General features: G+C 31.1%; 1 protein-coding gene across 4 annotated transcripts in view; it reads left to right on the top strand.

The window, feature by feature from the left end:
- Window positions 1-20,526, top strand: part of cyc (basic helix-loop-helix ARNT-like protein cyc) — a 312,750-nt gene that overhangs the window by 272,330 nt on the left and 19,894 nt on the right. For all 4 annotated transcript variants that reach the window (XM_075372438.1, XM_075372437.1, XM_075372436.1 and 1 more), the window contains exons 5-7: window positions 6,163-6,400; window positions 14,691-14,783; window positions 16,985-17,102. In XM_075372438.1, coding sequence (XP_075228553.1) covers window positions 6,163-6,400; window positions 14,691-14,783; window positions 16,985-17,102 — 449 coding nt within the window. The remainder of the gene's footprint in view (window positions 1-6,162; window positions 6,401-14,690; window positions 14,784-16,984; window positions 17,103-20,526) is intronic.

Below are 20,526 nucleotides of genomic sequence, written 5' to 3'. Positions count from 1 at the left end.
ATAATTACACAGCATTTGAAATGATAATGTAATGATGCTAATTCCCATACTTTTATGGATGAACTTGAAAATAAGGTTATGGAAATTTCATAAAAAAAAAATTGGCCAGAATTTTCATTTACTGTTCACTGTTCAAATATATGATAAATATGAAAAAAAAAAATTTTCCCTTCTAAAGCACATAATTGAAATATCGATAAAGCAAGACAAAACAATAAAAAAAACTTGGCAGGTAATGGTGTAAATATCTCATACTCCTTTCTCTATCAATCAACCATTCACTTGTACCCAATGTAGTAAAAGCCAAATTCAGATACTGCACCTTATTACATAAATCTAATATTATTAACTTTTATGATAAAAGGCACTCATTAGTTGTATATAATATGTTTGGTTTTTTATTTATCTCAGAATTTAAAAAAAATAATAATGTTACCTTACTTTTATTATATGGGGGATGTAAAATAGCTTTAAATTACTTTAATATTTTAAAACAATAATTTTGCAGAAAATAACACATACAGACTAATGTAAATGCACTAGAGAGACAAATAATTTCATACATAAACATTTAACTATTCAATGTCTGATTGTATAGAAAAAAATGAAAAAACAAATAGAAAATGATTAAATAAATAATGACAAAAATATCATGATAGAAAATAAAACTGTTGAACAGTTTTATTTTAGAACACTAATGAAGTTCTTATATTTAATTAAAAATAAATTCTTTTGACAATATAGATTACATTTTTTTTTTTAAAAGACCTAATAATATGCTCAAATACCTTTGCTCTAAGACTAATAGTATCTTGGTTGATGTTAGTAGATTGATTCAGTACTACAATTAATACAGTACACAACACTGTTTTGAACAAGATATCTGAATAAAATTTAAGAAGTTTCTGTTACAGAAGAAAGCCATTAAATATATGTTAGGAATAAGGAAATATGAAACCTGTTAGCAATCTGTAAGAGATCAATTATATATTCATCATTATATATTTATGAAGCAATAATCAATTATAAGTATAAAGATGAAAATAAAATGGATATTTACAACTGATATAAGAAAGAACAGTATATGATATAAGAAAGAACAGTATATTTGTAGAAATCCATACAACATTATTTGAATGTAAGCTACATTACATTGGGCATAAATTTATGAAGAAATATCGTATGATATTGGTATCTGTGATAAGAGGAAAATTTGTAAAAATTTTAAGTAGTTTATAATTGACATATTGCACTGAAGAATCTTTTTCCCTCCCCACTAATTACCAAGGTAGATAGATTTAGGATAAGATTTAACATTACTTTTGACGTACCTTATATTCAGTAGAGATTCCACCAGGGCATGGTAGAAAAACGTTTTTCAATGTGAAACCTTATTCGTTATGTTGCAATTAAGCTTGTTGTAAGCATATTCACAATTCAACATCACAGCACCTTATAAGTCACAACTTCTTATAAGTCGGTATATTATAATATTGAAATAAAATAAACAATTTTCAAAATATGTAGAAATAGAGTAGTCATAGTAGATTAAATGATAGTAAATCCAACTTTTATCAGAAATTGTTTAACCAAGATCTAATTTTGCTAATTAAATTAATCTAATCAGAGATTTAACTTTAAACACTTTTGTAAAGTGGAATGTGATGTACAGTATAAAACAGTTCTTGAAATTTGCTGGAAGAAAGAGAGATTCTCAAGAGGTATACGCTACAAATAAGAAAGAAGAAGTATAAGATGGTCATATAAATATTGATAAAAAAATACTATTGGACATGTAACAGCTTATATGATATTCCCTTATCCTTGTTGAAAGATAATGATAGCATCCCAACTCTGTAGGGGAAGACACCCACCTCGTGGTGATTCCGGTCGCCACACCACCCCCTCTGTTCTGAGCCCTGATGGGCTTTATCAGAGGTCGTCTTTAGATCCTCTAACTGATTACATCTCAAGTCATCAGCCAGGCCTCAATTGGGATGCCACCAATGGAAATGCCTCAGCAGACATTTACATCAGTAAAAAGTATTATCTCAGCCAACATCTTTGCTTTAGGTTTCTTTCAGATATCTTCACTCTTCTTTTCCTACAGTCCTCTGAACTAGCTAACCGAAACGCGGAAGCGCGAACCCCGCGCCTAGTCCAATTTTAATAGCAATGCTTGTGACTGTAAATGCCTCAACCACTGACTAAGTAACGAGTCAATACAATGCTTAACTAATACCTTTCAAAATGTTTTATAAGATACAACAAAATTCAGACCTACATTCCATTATAAACATCATTCCTGAAGACCGCCCTTGGCAAGACAGTGCCACACCTCACGGCTGCATGGACAACCATGCCCTCGGTAGCGCAGTCATTCCTCCGCCGACAGCGGCTCCGCCACTCGACTTCAGCAATCACTGCTTTTGAATTAACCGAGGTTCGTTGCCAAAACCACCCTTTGGATAGGGTCTTCCCTACTAATGAGCTGCCATCACAGAGGGCGACGACGGTTCAATGGCTGAAATAACTTAAGAGAATCTTTATTTCATTCCACGTACAACCACGTTTCTGCATTTGAAACAAGGCAAAGGGCCACCATAAGCTATTAAGAGCCCCGGATATATACTGAAAAACACCTAACACAGATCTACATTGACTGGAGGAAGCAATATTTATCATCTTCAATATGGCGTCCTCCGTGCTCTTGCCGGGCTGAAAGCCATATTAGCTGTCCATCAATAAGTGCTCGGTAGTTAACCTACTAATAATACGGGAGATATAAAACTTTCTCAAAAACCTTTCCAATTACAGGCAAGAGCATCAAGTGCCGATAAGAAGAACTAACAGCAGAGTCCTTCTCACCACTTGTAAAAAGCCGTCAGTTCTCCATGCTACCAACATACTGGGAAATATCCAGCAAAAAGGATCCTATTAAAAACCCTAGTCAGGGTACCGAGAATCACGGACAACGATCGAACAAGGAGTTCCACCATGATACAGTCATATCCGGAGGCTTTATGTCATGCCATACGGCAGACAACCTGACGAACCTCCGCCTTGGTAATCTCACTGCACCTTAGTATGTAACTCAGCAATTTCTCGCCAGAGACATCGGTGATACAAAGTCTCACCAGCCTCAGTGTCATCAGGAAGCAGATCATTTAACAAAATGTGGAGGACACGATCTTTGTCTATCACAACACCATCCTGAGTTGAAAGGGCTGATAAAAGGACTTCCTACGCTTATGTCCAAGGACTCTGTACACAACACCCTAAGGCTCCTTATTTCTGAACAAATTTTAGCAAAATTTTTTTTTTTCTTTTTGGAAGGGTTCTTGCTCCTGAACAAATTTGCACCAGGAATTACGCTTAGAGGACCTAATACAATGTTAGTACCTGGCCCTTTCCCTGTGATAATTTGCAAAGAGCCGTTTAACATCAGCGCCTATAAGGATTGGACAATTGCCTATCAATCTAAGGATCCTATCCCATCTTGCTAGATGTTTCTCAATGAGATCCCTATACTGAACATATGAGCTGACAAAAATCAAGTCCTAACCATGAATGACAAGCCCGACCACTGCGTGATGTGTATCAGAAACCTGTCACACAAAGACATTATCAAACGACTTCCTACACAGGAGAGCAGACATGCTATTGTGTTCTGCATAAAACTTTTTCCAGCCATAAAAACCTGACAGATCGCCCTTACTCACATACGGGTGCTGCAGGAAAATAAAATTGAGGCTCCATTGCTGAACAATTTCACCTAACTTAACTTGGACTACATAAGCACCCTGGGCATTCAGTTGACCAAACTTAACTATCAAGAGATTTAAAGTATAGCTCAACTGCCCACAAGAAACAGCTGCATTTTCTACTAGCAACTGAGTGCTTATGATTCTTGGGCAACCTTTGGCAGTTCACGCAGGTCGGAGCCTCCGACTTCTGTGGATAATCATCGCGTTTGTGGCCTTCCTCACCACATGCACACAGACCAGTGTAAATTCATAAAATTTGGCTCTGTGGCCATACCTGCAAGACTTAAAACATCTTTGAACATCAAGGTATTCTTTGAATCGACAGGATCCAACTCAACAAATAATCTACCCACAGATGTAAACCGCTGAAAGAGTCCGCATTTACCTCAAAATCTCCATGATATCTTTGGGGATCACGCCTATCAGTTTTAAAGACCAGCCCACATTCCCGTCTAAAAGTGGCTTCGTTCAAATTGGTGTTTTGTTCCCTTATTAGGGACAGAACATCCCCTTCAGAAAGGCTGTGGTCAATATCATAAACAATAATGGAGGGCCTATGTATTCTTTTTGGGGTCAACTTTTACATTCAATTGTTTGATGGCTGTAGACTTCATGATCACCTGGACTGTCTCCTTGTCATCTGCAACTACAACTAATCCTTTGCTGGTCTCTCTAATGTTTCTAATTTTAAGCTCCTTTTGACTATTGTGAAGGGCAACCTGAAGGTTCTTTTTCAATTGACTACTGAATACAGTCAAGCCCTCTGCCTTATTAACAAAAATAACCTCAGGCTTTTTAGAAACTTGACTGACTTCATGTCTTCTACTGACTACTTCAGCATACTGTTTAGGTTGTACTGAGGTCAGGGCAGACTTTTGGATCACTGTGACCTCTTTGGGCTTGGAGACAAGATTCTTAAATCCTTCTACAAGTGCAGAGAATGCTTCCTAAAACAACTTCAGGCGGGGTAAAAAATCTATCCTTCGTAGCCGCACTGACACTCCTAGGGTTTGCCAGAAAACCGAACAAGTTATCCAATTTGGCATGAACTTCATGGCCAAGCAGGGCAGAACTACCAGGTCCGCTCCTAGCCCACAAGAATTCATCAACTAAAGGGTTAACTTCCACCTGGGAGGATACCCCTACATCTGCCACCAAGCCTTCAATATCAGAGATTAAGGAGGTCGAAGGAAAAAGATCCAGCCCCCTCTTCAGGCCAGACTTCCTGCTTACCTCTTGAGTATCTATCATGGCTGGAGATGACCTGACAATCTGCGAATATAAATGCTCACTCTCTTCCTTCTACTTAGACTCTTTGGCAAGCCCACAAATGTGACTCCTACCTGCAGCAAGCCATGGGCAGCCTTCTATATTCTCCTGTCACTCACTGCACCTCTTCGCCACTGCTGGATCAAATACATGAAGTTCAGAAACTAACACGCAATCACAGATTGTATAATGTTAGCATCATTATAAAATTATACCATTAAATGCAACCTACCTAGAAAGATATCTCAGTAAAAAAAAATCAGTTGTTTTGTTTAATTCTACAGCATAAGTATTAAGAAGTTAATATTTTATAAAACCATGCTTACTTTGTTCCTTACCCTTCTGATCTTCCTGTTATAAGTTTCACTAGTGTAAAATACTATGGTAACAACAAATAACCACATCAATGATTTTGATGTGCCCTATATTTTCAGTACGGATCAAAAATGTGTTTGCCTGTTTGCACCTTCAACCATTAAAGGAAAAAGAAGGAATTAAAGCAAAGAAAAAACTTGGTTGGTGACAAAGGATGAACTACCTATGGAGAAGTCATAACATAGAAATAATTCCAACCAGAAAATATCTTCTAGACCTTCTACTTTCAGCAGATTCCCATTTTACTCACAATCTTTCAAGACATCAGGCAATTTTTACGTAGGATAGAAGTAGCACAATACGTATCACAATTTTTTGTTCATCAGCTTAAACTTATGTTACGATACAATTTCTTTTGCCTTAAAAATTTAACATTCATCCAAGGACAACCTCAAGTTTTCAACATGAAAACTCTCACTTACCAATGGAATTACGTAGCATTTGATAATAATCATTTCTGTTTGACCCTCTCTGGAAGGTTTAGTACAGATATAGTTCTGATATATTGCAAATATGGACTAGAATTACATTAAAACAAATGGAAATAAAGGTTATCATATCAGAGCTTGAACCCTAGATATCAGTCTGTGCTAACTAATGCTCTACCAACTACTGAAATAATTCATTCATACCAAATTCTTTAAAATTGTAACTAGTATTAATTACATAAAACCTATTGTGCACATCCATATCTAATACATATTTCTTATTGACATTATTATTATAAATATTTGATTTTGTATTGTTGCAGGCAAAATCACAGTGAAATTGAAAAACGTCGCCGTGATAAGATGAACACATATATAACAGAGTTATCAGCGATGGTTCCTATGTGTCACGCGATGTCACGTAAATTAGATAAGTTAACTGTTTTGAGGATGGCTGTACAACATTTAAAAACAATACGTGGAGCTGTACAATCATATACTGAAGGTCATTATAAACCAGCTTTTCTTTCTGACCAAGAATTAAAACATCTTATACTGCAGGTATGTGTATAAATTAAATTGTAATACTAATGAAACTGATGTACATCCATACATACACATCTTACGTGTACTCACTAAAAAGAATCTCTTTACAATTATTTATTTCTTATTTTTTGGTTAATCTTATTACTAAATTTATTAAGCATTTTATTTGAACAAAATGACCCTTAATTTGTAAAAATCCGTTCACAAACAATCAAGTTATTGCAGACAATTAACCCGACAGGCAGTATGTATGTGCACTATAATGCAAACTGATAATTTTTATTTATTTACTAATATTATTAATAATTTTTATTACATTTTGGAGGAAATAAAAACAGGCAAAAAATTAACTTAACCATCAAGAGATTTAAAGTATAGCTCATCTGCCCACAAGAAACAGCTGCATTTTCTACTAGCAATTGAGTGCTTATGATTCTTGTGCAACCTTTGGCAGTTCATGCAGGTCGGAGCCTCTGACTTCTGTGGATAATCATCGTGTTTGTGGCCTTCCTCAACACCAATGTGCACAGACCAGTGTAAATTTACAAAATTTGGCTCTGTGTACTGTTAAACTGTTAAAAACAGGCAAAAAATTATCAGTTTGCATTACGTGCGAAAGCGTACTGCCTGGTTAATTGTATATATATATATATATATATATATATTTCTTTTTTTTACTGATATTTGATTGCATTACCTTACAAGGTCTTTCAGAACAAGCAACAAAAAAATTCAATCATTTTACTCGTTCTCTCCTTTCTTCCATTTTTTCCTATGAAGTAATATTTGCTGAAGACATAGGATTTGCCCAAAGCATGATATTTTTCTCTTTCTTTTAATCTTTAACAATATGCTTCTCTCCTATTATTCTTAATATCTTCTTCTTTCTCTTAATCCTCTCTCATTTCTCATTTGTCTTTCTCCTTTTCTTTCTTTAACCACTTGTAAAAAATGCTATCCATTTATTTCCTTTACTCTTTTTGATCACCTGTCATTCATACATATAACAAATTCTACACAAAACATTTGAGAGAGTTATTCCTGATTTCAATTGAGATCCTTATTACTGATAATAATCATTCATCTTTACAAAAACTCTGTTTGTCTTAGACTCCTCTATATAGCTTCAGTTCCAAATAATCAAACTTTCCAAATATTTCAATGATTTTACAAGTTACTTCTACAGTTAGTTGAAATATTATTTTCAATGTTAATTTTATCATCTGATCTTCTGATCCTTTTAGAGTAAGTCATTTCCAATCAGCGATTATAACTTTGTAAAACAATTAAATAGTGAAAGAAATCAGAAATCACATGAATATATTATCCACTTCTAACTAAAATGGTTGTTAAAAATAAAATTGCTAGAGAATTGTTTTTCAGCTTTGAGTTAAAAAATAAAAATAAAAAATGCATAAATAATATTTTTGAAGACAGTGAGACTGTTTACTTCAGTTTTTTAATGAAACACTAGCAGACCCGTCGCGACTTCGCCGCACTATTTGTTTACTTGCATTTTCCGTCCCGATCAAGGATGTTTAGCCAGTCAAGGCTCGTTTCACTTGCCCTTGCTCTAACCAGGGGCTGAGCACCCTGGGCCCCTCTGTATTCATTAAACTCATTATTAAAAAAAAACATAAAAAATATAACTAATAAAGGATTAAAATCATTAAAAAACGTATAAATAAATAACCTAAAACTTATTTTACAAAATTTAATGTAGTAGTTACATTGACAGATATTGACTGTCGTTATCTGTATCGGGCAATATCGACTTCCTCAGATAGTTATTATGAGATTAAATTTTTCTAAATATCTGAACCCCAGCGGTTCCAAACTTATTCAGAAACCATCGCGGGCGTGCGTACAACTCGCCATCGCAATCAGATGAATGGTACAGGAACGCATGCGGAACAAACAAGCCAACAGTCAATTTTACACCTATAATAATAATATAATAAAGGTAGCGTAAAAATTATATTCACACTGTTGAACACATATTTGTATGTTATTTTCATGCGTGTATACACACGTGCAAAACTATTATGTTTTTCACTTAATAGTTACATATGTAACTTTTTTTTTTTAATAAAATTCTTGGCGTATGATAACTGCCGATCACTGTATTTTAATTTCTTCCTTATTAAGAATAAAACCACATTTATAAAAATAAAATTACATTAATGGTGGTATTATTATTCATGTATAAGTATATTTATTTTTTTATTATTATTTTAAATAATAATAATTAATCTGTGCAATTAAAATTGCACAGATTAACAAGTTTTTTTATTGTAATCAAGGTCGATTTGAATCATACATCTACTTTCATTTTCCCACAAATGTTGTTCATTAATACTCGGGATTTATTTATGTTTTTTTTTTAATTTTCCGTTCTTTTATACCCTGTTACTAACTTATAGATAGATTCTAAAAATACGTGCATAATTATCATCATTGTGCATTATATGAGCGTAATTATTATACAAGCATTTATTATCATTTTATGATAATTTTTTTTATAACATAAAATTAGCTTTTTAATAATTTTTAATTTATTAATTAAACATTAATTAATTTGTATTATGTATTTTATATATTTTGTATTTGTATTAATTTTATCTTGACTCCTGATATTCTCATAAAATTGTAAAAAAATTATTTATACCGTCTTAATTTGTACTGTTTATTTTTTTTAATCACTTAAATAATAAAAATAATAATAATCTTTATTCCACAAAATTAACAGATTACAAATGAAAATATAATTATTTACAGGTATAAATTCTTAAGACATAAGCTTAGTAGACATCCAACCAACAATATGGTTTGTTACTGTTTATCATTCTTTTCGCTTTGTTTATTATGTTATTTATTTTCACTAGTTTTGTAATTTGTATTTAGAGTTTTTATACTTTACACTTAAGATTTTGTATCTTCTTCCATTAGCGATATTTAGTAGGTCTACTATTATTTATTCTTGGTGATTTCATGGATCATTATTCTGTAATTCTAACATTAAAAAAATATATAGATAAAGTTTTTATATAATTTCTTCATTCTAGATCCCTTCTCAATGAGTATTAGGTTTCTTATTTTCTGATTTACTAGTCTTCACCAGGGGACCAATTTTCTTATTTTACTATAGAAAGAAACACAATCAAAAATAATGAATAAATAATACGTATCAGTGGAACATAAATAAAACAAACCAATAATCTTAAGATTTATAATTTTAACTATCCTTAATTGCTGTTTTAAAATTAGAAGGACAGACACCTTAGCTGTAACTGACAGAGGTAAAATCCATTCTATGTGATAAAAGATAACTGTACCTGAGATCAAAGATTTATTTAGTCTTTCAATGATTTTCAATAGACCTGAATATTGGCTGGTGATGAATTTTAATGAAATAAAAACTGCAATACTTGTATGGTCTGCTAATCTTACTAGATAGAACAATGCAACAAATTATAAAAAATAGAGCTTTTATTGGAAATTTTGATCAATAATAGAATGAGTGAAGAAAAGATTAAATAGTATAAACACATTTGTATTAACGTGGAGATTGTTGGATTGTGACATAGAGGACAACCAAAGATAGTAAAAATTTAAGGATGGTCATGAACACTGTAAAACTGATAAATAATGATGTTTTTGATTGTATTAAATGGAAGAAAGAAGTTAGTGCCACCAACCGGACAAACAGGTGGAATATTTGCTTAGCAGAAGAGGAAATCAACATAACTTTAATTATTTGCACTCCTTATTTTATACTATAAAATATACAGAAACATAAAAGAATTTGCTTTTTCAGAAAATGCAAAATGTAAAATGCTTTTACATTGCTTTTAACTTCATTTTGTCCAAAACCTGTTACAGAATTGCTGTACTCATGTTTTTATTGATGAGGCAATATGAACTGTTGTAATTAGTTAATTGTTAATTTCAAGTTACATCATATTATAAGCTAAGTTTGTAACAAAGCTTCAAAATAAATAAAGTAATCATGCCTTTTCATTAAAGTCATATATTCTAAAAAAAAAAAGTTACAAGGACGTATATTTACTTGAAAACACCTTTAATCTGAGGCAGTTCACTTGTTAAGTTCACGGTTATTGAAAAAAAAAAAATTTAATTATAGCTTCAAATTTGTGTGTGCACGTGCATGTGACAGTTCCTATATTTAGTTTTTAGCGCAATCATACATAAAAAGTCCTTTTCACAGAGATAAGATGTGGTGAAAGGAATTAATATTTTCAATGGTTCTATGACTAAATTTCTATATTCACTTCGACAAGCAAACCAAGACGTATCAAAATTTTCAGTTGTGAATTGCAGTTGTAACATTTTATCGGCAGGCATTTCAATGAGCCGGTTGTGAATCTCGGTTGGTAACTTAGCAGCTGCAACAACATTTTCACTAAATGGATTCAGTATCCATCTTTTCGAGAAATCATTTTTATCTTCCAGGAAATATTCCACCAACTGAATTTTTAGCTCACGTAAATGCAACTTCATGCTATCCAAACTGTAGTGAGTAATAGTGTCTTCTTCATCCAAATTTTTCTCAATATAATCAGAAGTGAGTGGAAACATATCAAATTTTTGTTTTGAAAGCGATTTATCCAGATATCAAACTTCTTATTGAAAGCACTTTGTTATTAATAAAATGTTTTTATCATGTCCTTGTAAATTCACATTCAAGTCATTTAAAAGGGAAAATACATCAGCTAAGTAGCCAACTGCAAAATATGCTCATTATTCCGTAAAAAACATTGAGAATGGCGTTTGTTTATCCTGCAAAAAAATATTATTAATTCATCTCGCAATTCCAATAACCAGATTAACACAGAGATTTTTTTCTTTTCACCCATATCATCGCGTAGTTTAGCAAACAGCCTATTCTGTAATGGTCGACTTTTAATAAAAATCAAACATTTTTACAACTTTACAAAGAATTTATTTGAAATTTTCTGGCATAGTTTTTGTGGCAAGAGCATGTCTGTGAAGGAAGCAGTGCATCCATTCCGCCCTTGATATAAGACGGATCTTTTAATTTTTTCAGAAATTCACTGTCTTTCCTGTTATCACCTTTGTACCATTAGTATATACTGAAATACATTTTTTCCAATCTATATTATAGTTTTTAGTATTCATAAAAAACATCTAAAAGACATTGTCCAGTTGCATGACCAGGTATTGATCTGTAAAAAAAACATATTTACTTGTACATGACTGTCCAAAAAGGGTGTGTGTATGTATGGTTGTTCCACCATAGCAGCTCAACAGTTGAATTGATTTAGATGTATGACCCTGCATTGAATCCTTATGTTACCAGGAGTATCATAGGCTATATATAAAATTCAGATTTTTTAAATATAAAATTATATGCTTTATAAAATTATAATTTTTTCATTATGTATATATATATATATTTTAAATAAAATTATACTGTATACAAAATATCCACCCAAACACTCTTTAATTACCCTATATTAGTGATTATTCTGTATTAAAGAGCAATTTTTTTTTGGCAGTCATGTTTTTTAATTTTTTATATTACAATTTTTAATAAAAGAAGAGGTTCCCAATTCGATCTGTGTATTTTTTTTATTGTTTTATTATTGATAATTTTTTTTCTTTGATTGATCTGCCCCTATTGCATTCATATCTCACAAAATATAAGAACTGAGAATTTTTTGTCACATCTATTAATTCATCAAATTGAATAATAAAATATTTACTTGAACTCGCTTAATTTTCTGATTGCAAACATTAGCTATGTCATCGATTCACCTGGATACTGTGTCATTAGAAAGTGTAAATTTTTTTGTTTCTTCCACACCAATTAAAACACTGACCATATCAAATGCAGCAGGCAATCTAATGCTTACTGTGATTGCATGGAGTTTGAACATCTAACTATTTAATGCCGTGAGCAGTGGCGGCTCATAGCTAAAATTAGTGGGAGTGCTGCTCTAGAAAATTTTTTTCTGGACCTTTTCAAGGTCATGGTTAAAGTTTTCTGTAAAATAAAAGAATTAAATCAAAAAATTAATCAAATAGAATAAATAGCTGGAAGCAGGATGATAATCTAATTCAACACTTTATCACCTTAAGTACTTTGTGCTCAAAAACTTTATTCGGTTTAACTGAATAAATAACAAAATGTCAATACAGATAATATTTTTTTAGTATTATTAGATAATACACTTCAGTTATACTCATACATATCATCCTTTGAAGTAATACCTGACGGTGATTCCCAGAGGCTAAACAGGAAAAAAGTTAAATAATTTAATAAAATGAATTTAAAAACACGATGGTCCAATGTTGCTTAATTTAAACATCTATGTACACAGAAACAAATACATAATTAGTTTTTACTAACTGCCTTCTCTTTCGCCCATCCAGCATATTTTTTGAACAGATTTAGCAATCAAAGAGCCCTTGCTTTCCGCCATCTTCTGATTACTACTGAAAAAACAATTAAACTGCTTTCATATTCCTTCCACTGACTAAATTAGAAAAGGCCACGAACAAGGAATGTTCCATACACACACAGAGTAAAAAAAACTACCTTCTACCAGCACACTAGGGTTGGCACTGAGGGAGCAACAGTGCTCTCTCTCTCTCTCTCTCTCTCTCTCCCTTGCGTGCAGCTTCCTGTGTGCATATGTGGACAACAGCCTAACACCATGCTGCTGGAACTGTGAAGCACACAGTTCCATGCAAAGATTTTTGTATGTTTTTCATAAACTGGGGGTGGCTACTGACATTAAGCTTAAGGATTATATATTGCACAAATATAAAGAAAGAATTAAAGAAAAACGTACTCATTATATTAAATATTATCAATAATATCAAGTGGAAATAAAGGTTCTGCAGTTCAACAGTGCCTATACATGAGCTGCCACTAGCTTTGAGGTAAGATGCTTCAACTCTACTTTTATCAGTATGGCTTGATATGCAAATAGAAATGTTGATTTCTCAAAGTTTGTAATTTTCTTTCGAAGAATTCCAAGGGTTTGCTTTTATGATCCAGATGTTTAGTTTCCAAGTGTCAAATGAATTTTGTATGGCTTCATGCTTTCATCAGAGAGGACTTGAAAGCAAACAATGGACTGTGGCTTTTCAGCGAATGAGGTAAAACCATAATTTAATTAATTGTCAATGTACAATCTTGTTTTTTAACAGTTGATTCATTGGATGTACATGGCTCACTTCAATTTTTCACAAATTTATCCATTTTGCATAAGAATCTAATTGAAAAAAAAATAAATAGTTACACTGTTTGACCGCACCCAAAAAAACCAAAACCTCAATTATTATTATTTTCAATGAAACAATGCTTTTAATAACTTAAATAAAGGTACCAGATTCATGCTTCGTATTCGAAACTAAACTGAAGTTTTGCAATCCCTTACACACTTTTATATTGCTAAGAGCACAATGTGTTGAAACGTATCATATGCATGTTTGAGCATGACGCTCTCACAGCGAATATTATGCAAGCAGACAAAATTACAAGGAGTAGATACACATTAAGTTAGAACCTGTAAATCGCTCATGTTTATACACTTCATACATGCATGTTCATCCCTGTCACTATCAACGCAGTTAAATAGTTTAACTAGGTTTCATTGGGTTGATGTTGGGGGGGGGGGGTGACCCCCCCAATAATGAAATATTCATTATATAATTTTTTTTTACTTTTTGAGGGTCATGGAGCTAAAAAGGTTGAGAACTACTACTTTAAACCACTGACTATCATCTTCATGAAAGTGCACTTTAGTGAAACTTCACCAGGAACTTTTGAAGACAGTTAAAAGTTATATAAAATTCTTTTTTAATCTCCCCACCATTTCAAAAAATGCCCTTCACCCTCTAAGAAAAGATTGGACTAAAAGAATGGGTAACTTCTTGGGACCTATTACTGGCTTTTATTTCAACCAAGTGCTCTTGTGTTTGGTGAAAAGGAGGTAATTTTTTGAAAATTTTTAACAATTTACTATTTAGTATATCACCTAAAATTAGAATTAATATACATAAATTTTCATTTAGTTAATGCAAGTAGTAAATGAATAAAGTTTTAGTGTTTAGCTTGTCACTGAAAAGATATTGCGTTTAAATTCCAGGAAGTCATGGTTTTTTTTCATATGCTAGATTATCTTTACATCTTTTTCCCATGCAAGATTAAAGTACTTTTTAAAATTGAAAAAATTTGTATGTAAATTTGTAACAAATATACATTGCATTATTTTATTAAATGTTATGTGTGATTTTCTTTTTGTGTTTTCAGGCAGCTGAAGGATTTCTATTTGTTGTAGGTTGTGATAGAGGCAGAATATTATATGTGTCTGAATCTGTATCACAAGTTTTGAACTATTCTCAGGTAAGTTTTATTGTAATTGACAAATTCAAAGCTAAATTTAAAAAAAAAAATTAGGACAGGTTATAATTTTTCTTCTGTTGGATTAGTCAAAAAGTAGTTTTATTTCATCTATCTTATTTTAAATGTTTAAATTTATTTTTTATGCCTTCCTATGTTTGTAACATTATTTTTATGGTACAGAAATAAATTTTTATAGTAATTCGTAATTCTTGTTTAAAAGAAAATATTTCCAGTTATTGATATCTTCAAAACATTTTTTTAACAAAATATGGTTTCCTTGTACAGAACTTGCTGGCTCTATCAGCTGATTTTTTTTTCTCTTTTCTATGAGACCTAATACTAGATTTTTAGGAAGACATATATTTTTCTTCTATATCTCAAGTAGTTTGCTTAAAATGAAAAGTAATCTTATTGCACATGCATGAAGTAGGTCAGATGACTTTGAAAATTAATAAACTTTAAATAAATTAGACTAATGGAGAATTACTTATTAATTATAGTGAGTAACAAAATTCAATTTTTTTTGGCACAAGGAATAAATATATGATACTAATAGAAGTTTTCTCCCCGAATTCAAATATGAAAATAAATTTTCTTCATCACCCATTGTTTTTTTGTGATATGTAGCTAAACTTTGAAAGAAATGAAGAATTAAATGCATGCAGACCACTATGCAAAATGTGTTAGTTTTTTCCTATTTCCTTTACGTTTGGTGTTTGGAACATCCCTCTTTAGCATACAAGCATTTTTGCACTCCAGTGTTGCTGTTACTTGTTTTCCATGACTGATATATACCACTAGAAGCATTCCCCATGCTCATCACTGAAATTGTCAGAAAGAAATCCAGGTGTTAATCCAAGAAATGAATTTTTAGGGGCATATTTACCCTATGTTTGTATGACTAATAATTAACCCACAATGTCATGGTAGCTGGGGGATTTATGATTTCCCAAAAGGTTTTGCACAAGACTTTTAAACAACTTCTACACTAACTTTTTTTTTTATTTTGCTTAACAGTTCATCAAATTGTTTACTGATATAAATCCTTATTTGGGGGACTCATAGAAATTCTTTCCTTGATTTTAGCCTCAAAACATGAAACGTTTCTTTCAAATATTGAACTCCAGCACCATTTTAATCCATTACCTTAACAGTCTTTGAAAAACCCTAATTTTATATGGGGTGGAGGTAGAAGAATCATTTCTGAGATAACTAGTGGGAGATAAACATTTTTCTGACCAAGAATAAAGTTCTTCATACTAATGGGATTTTCCTGCTGTCATATATTTCATGTTGGTTACGTAAGCTAACAGCACAGAAGGAAATTTGTTACCTACTTGCTAAAGGACAGCTTTAAACTAGTTTACAAAGAATCAATGAACAGTCTCCATTCTGTACAGTATTATTCATGATGAAGTGCATACATGACTGTACAAATATTGTTACAGAACACTAAGCTTTTTTCTAATATAAATCTTGACACTCTTCCTGATAATTACAAAAGGAACACACTTTAATGTTAGTATGAAGAAGATTTCAGCCTAGAACCCAAAAGCTCAGTTTTTGGGATCAAATACCAAGCACTTTATATTTCAAGGAAGGTCGTTTAAGTCATTTTGTATTACCAGATGAGGAGAAGGATTCTGCTTTCAAGGAGCATCATTTTGTTCTTCATGTCAAACTTCAGTGGCAGTAGTCTCATACAAAATGTATTGTTTTGATCATTACCATAATTAATGAACAGAATGTTTATTTATTTGTGTGTTAACCAATTACTTCTTACTGTTTCCAAAATGCTTTCAATATTTGTGTGATTTCAGATGATTAAAGTACTTAGGTTTAAATAAATATATCTATTAAGAATAAATTTACTTTAATTTGTAGTTAAGAAAGCTAAAGTTTTGTCAAAAATCTTTTTATTTGGTTTACAACATAAAAATTATTGATGCCAGGGATTTTTATTTTGATGAAAATATCCAGTTACAGTACCATTACAGTATGATAATTCATAATTGTAATACACATTTTTTTATTATAATTTTCTGATATACTTATTCTGAAATAGTTATTCTGATATACTTATAAGAGCGAGCTTAAAAAATGTAACATTTGCTTTATTAATAAAAAATAATCAGATCTGTTAGTATAAATTTATATTTATTAATTTTTTGTATTTTTTTTTTTTGTTTTTTTTGAACAAGGGAGATTTATTGGGGCAAAGTTGGTTTGATATACTTCATCCAAAAGATGTAGCAAAAGTTAAAGAGCAGCTATCATCATCAGATCTCAGTCCTCGTGAACGGCTCATTGATGCTAAAAGTAAGTTTTATTTTTTAAGAAAATAAATATTAAAAAAAAAAAAATTACTATGTAACTATAATACATTTTTTGTAATTAACAACAATTTTATTTTTTGTAAGTTTAATAATGTAATAACAAAATATAGATATTAAGAAAACAGTTGTTTTAAAAAATACTGGCTGATGTTTATTGTTTTTGAAATACAGGCTCATGCCAAATACAGCTACCACTCCCATAGTTGTATTATACCATTGTTACAATACAGCTAAATATATTTAACAGCTATAATTGAACTATATTCAATAGTTTTCTTCTTCCCTTTAATATTTTTTTTATTTTTGGGATGTGAATGTCAGTCATGTGTTTTATATGTTGACTACATTCTTCTTTGCAGTTTACAACCATTTCTTTTATAAACTTCTCAGTTTGTAATTCCACACAGATGTCTGTGTTATTAAAATTACAGTTTGTTTCTAAAGTACATTCATTATCTGCCCTTAAAAACCTTATTTCTAAATTAGTAATTTTCAAATAATTTCTTAGTATACTATACAGGTCTTCAGTCCATATAGTAAGACTAAAACAAACACAGCTTAATTAGTCTTTTAGCTTAATTTAATTTGAAGATCACTATGTAAGTAGGTGCCAGACAGTGAGTGTCTTAAAATGATTGGTATCTGTTAAGTCTTATTTCCTTGTTTCTGTTATAATAATCATACCCTGTATCATCTTTAAAGTGATAAAGACATGGTCATTAATGGAATTTTTTTTAGTGAGATGCTATCATAGAAAGTGATGCTTTCTGTTTTGGTCATGAAAAGTATTGTTGTTACATCTAGGTGGATCTAACATAATGTAGAAATTGCCTTTCTTATTCATCAAGACAGCTGGTCTTATTTATGGTTATTTTGAATTTGAACTTGGTCAAAGAATAGATTTTTATCCTACTGACAATTTTATGCCAAGACAAATTTAAAATATCTAACCGAACGGCCTAAATAGATGTTGAACAAAGCTGGGAACAAATTATACTCACACTTTATTCTCTTGAATAAACAGGCTTTGAAATTTATTACTTGGTTTGATTATCATATTATGTGGTATCCAACATGTACTGGTGAATCTGTTTATGATCCTAATGACTTTAAAAAGCGTTGATATAACCAATAAAGACTAGATGTATTGTTAAATTAATTTTCATCCCTTCTGAATAACTTGTTTCAATGTAAAACCATTATCAACATAAGAGTTTCCTTTCTGGAAGCAAGAGTTTTAACCTAGTAGCAAAAATAATGAAGTTATTCTGAAGCCTTTCATTAAAAATGTTATTACAGCTCTGATGTACATATTTAATAAACTTGAACCCCGATAATTACTTGTTTTGCCCATTTCTACTTTCTTGAATGGCAAACCTATTTTCGAGTACTCATGTATTATTATTTTATTACAGGATTTCCAGCCTAGGTTAATAAGATATAAAATTTTAATCTTGAAGACCTTACCATCATATTTAAGCATTGCTTTTTTATATTGTAAATGTGTGTAACTTTCCCATTTTTGGAAGTGTTTCAAACATATTTCCAGTCTTATTTAACTTCTTATTTATAACTGAAATAAAATTATCTTTGGAATTTTTACGAAGCTAAATATCCACTTTTCAAGAGATCTCAAAATCATTAAATAGAAATTCTGTGTGATGTTGCTTCTGTGTATTTCCAGCAGTGTTCTTTTATTGATGTTGTCATTTTAAGTCATGTTGATGTGCATTTACTGCAACAAAAACATTTCCAAAATTTTGATAAACCTTTTCTATTTTTAATTTCAATTCATACCTAGGCTTTTGTTTTTCTTAAGTAGAATTTCATACTTATTATCCAGATCTTTCCGTTTCTTACTTAAATTTCTCTTTCCTGCTATCTTTTTGGCTGTTTGTATACTGATGTTAATATTACCAACCCATTTTCAATTTTATATCCTCATGTTTCACTATATTTATTGAATATAAAATGAAATGTAACCAGTCTGATATCCTAACACGTGTATGTAGGTTGAATCTTTCATTATAAAGATAAAGTTTAACATCTTATTCTTACTTTCTTTAGAAAACATTTGATTTTAGAAAAACTAAGTTCTACTTAATTATATTTTCACAATACAGTACAGTGAAGTATTTCAAATACATGTGATATAAAACTTTTAGATGTTTGTTCCCCTCATTTTTCTATATTAAATACTGAACTTCCTTTCTGAAATAATTTGGAAATCAGGAAAATGCTCAAAAATCATATATTGATCTAAATAAGTCCTTAAAATCTAAAACTGGATAGCCATTTTAACTGTTAAACATTAGTAAACTTTAATGAAATATATATATTTTTTCATATGTCCGTTATGTGATATACCATTACAAAACAATTTAGAAAGAGTAAGAAGCACAAACAACTACTTTTGTTTTTTTGGCAGTTCCAGTTGAAAATATAAATCAAAGGTTTTAGTGGTTTAGATATTTTTAAGCTAAATTTACACTTTCGTATGGGATAAAACAATAACAGCTGTTTGCCTTTTTAGTCGCCTTCTAGAAACACCACTAGAAGTATTTGTTTCATTGAACTTCACGTTTACTTTTTATTTATCAATTAATATCTTTTATTATTACTTAATTTTTATTTGCACTTTTCCCTTAGTGTTTAGTGATGATGATTGTTTAACAATCAAAGTAGCCATATAAATTTAAGTTTTAAATAAAAATTTATGAACTACTTTTTAGGGATTTCTTCTTTTCTCATTTATTCTGCACTTAAAATATTTAGTATTTCTATTTTGAAAATTACAATTGAACATGTTGAATGTTATTAAATCAAAATTGTAAAAACTTGGCTTGTTGTTACCCAGAGGGAAGTAATCTGTAAGATTAAGCAGGCTTTTGTGAAGGAAACTTAGCAGGTTATACAAATTAAACAATGGTATAACTATTTTCAGAATGACTGAATCTCAATGGCAAATGACCAACTGATATTTTTGAAGCCAACAACTGACTGAAATTCAAATGACATTAACAATGTGACCAGTTTGATAATAGATAATTGAAAATCATCTGAGAAACTGCAGATAGTATTGGGATTAGGAAGGATTCCAAATATACAGTTTTAACGGGTGATTTGAATATGCACAGAGAGACTGGAAAATTGTTTTATGGAAGCTGCTTTCGCTTGAATAAGAGATTCATTTTAACACCATGAAGGAGATTCTGGAATTCACCAACTGTGATTCTAACTTCCTTATAACCATGATAACTGGTGAGGAGCAAGTGAGGAGAAAAATTAAATTAATACTGTCTGCCTGTTTTTCAATTACCACAGGTTGTGTATCTCAAATACGCAACAGAAAACCAAACTCTACAAACAATATTTTCTGGCAGTTTTACATCGTCTTTGTGATGCAG

This window comes from Lycorma delicatula, chromosome 8, assembly GCF_047948215.1.
Source record: "Lycorma delicatula isolate Av1 chromosome 8, ASM4794821v1, whole genome shotgun sequence".
In the NCBI taxonomy this organism is placed as follows: Eukaryota; Metazoa; Arthropoda; class Insecta; order Hemiptera; family Fulgoridae; genus Lycorma; species Lycorma delicatula.
The sequence above is the reverse complement of the archived record's forward strand: the minus strand, read 5'-3'. Positions and strand labels throughout refer to the sequence as shown.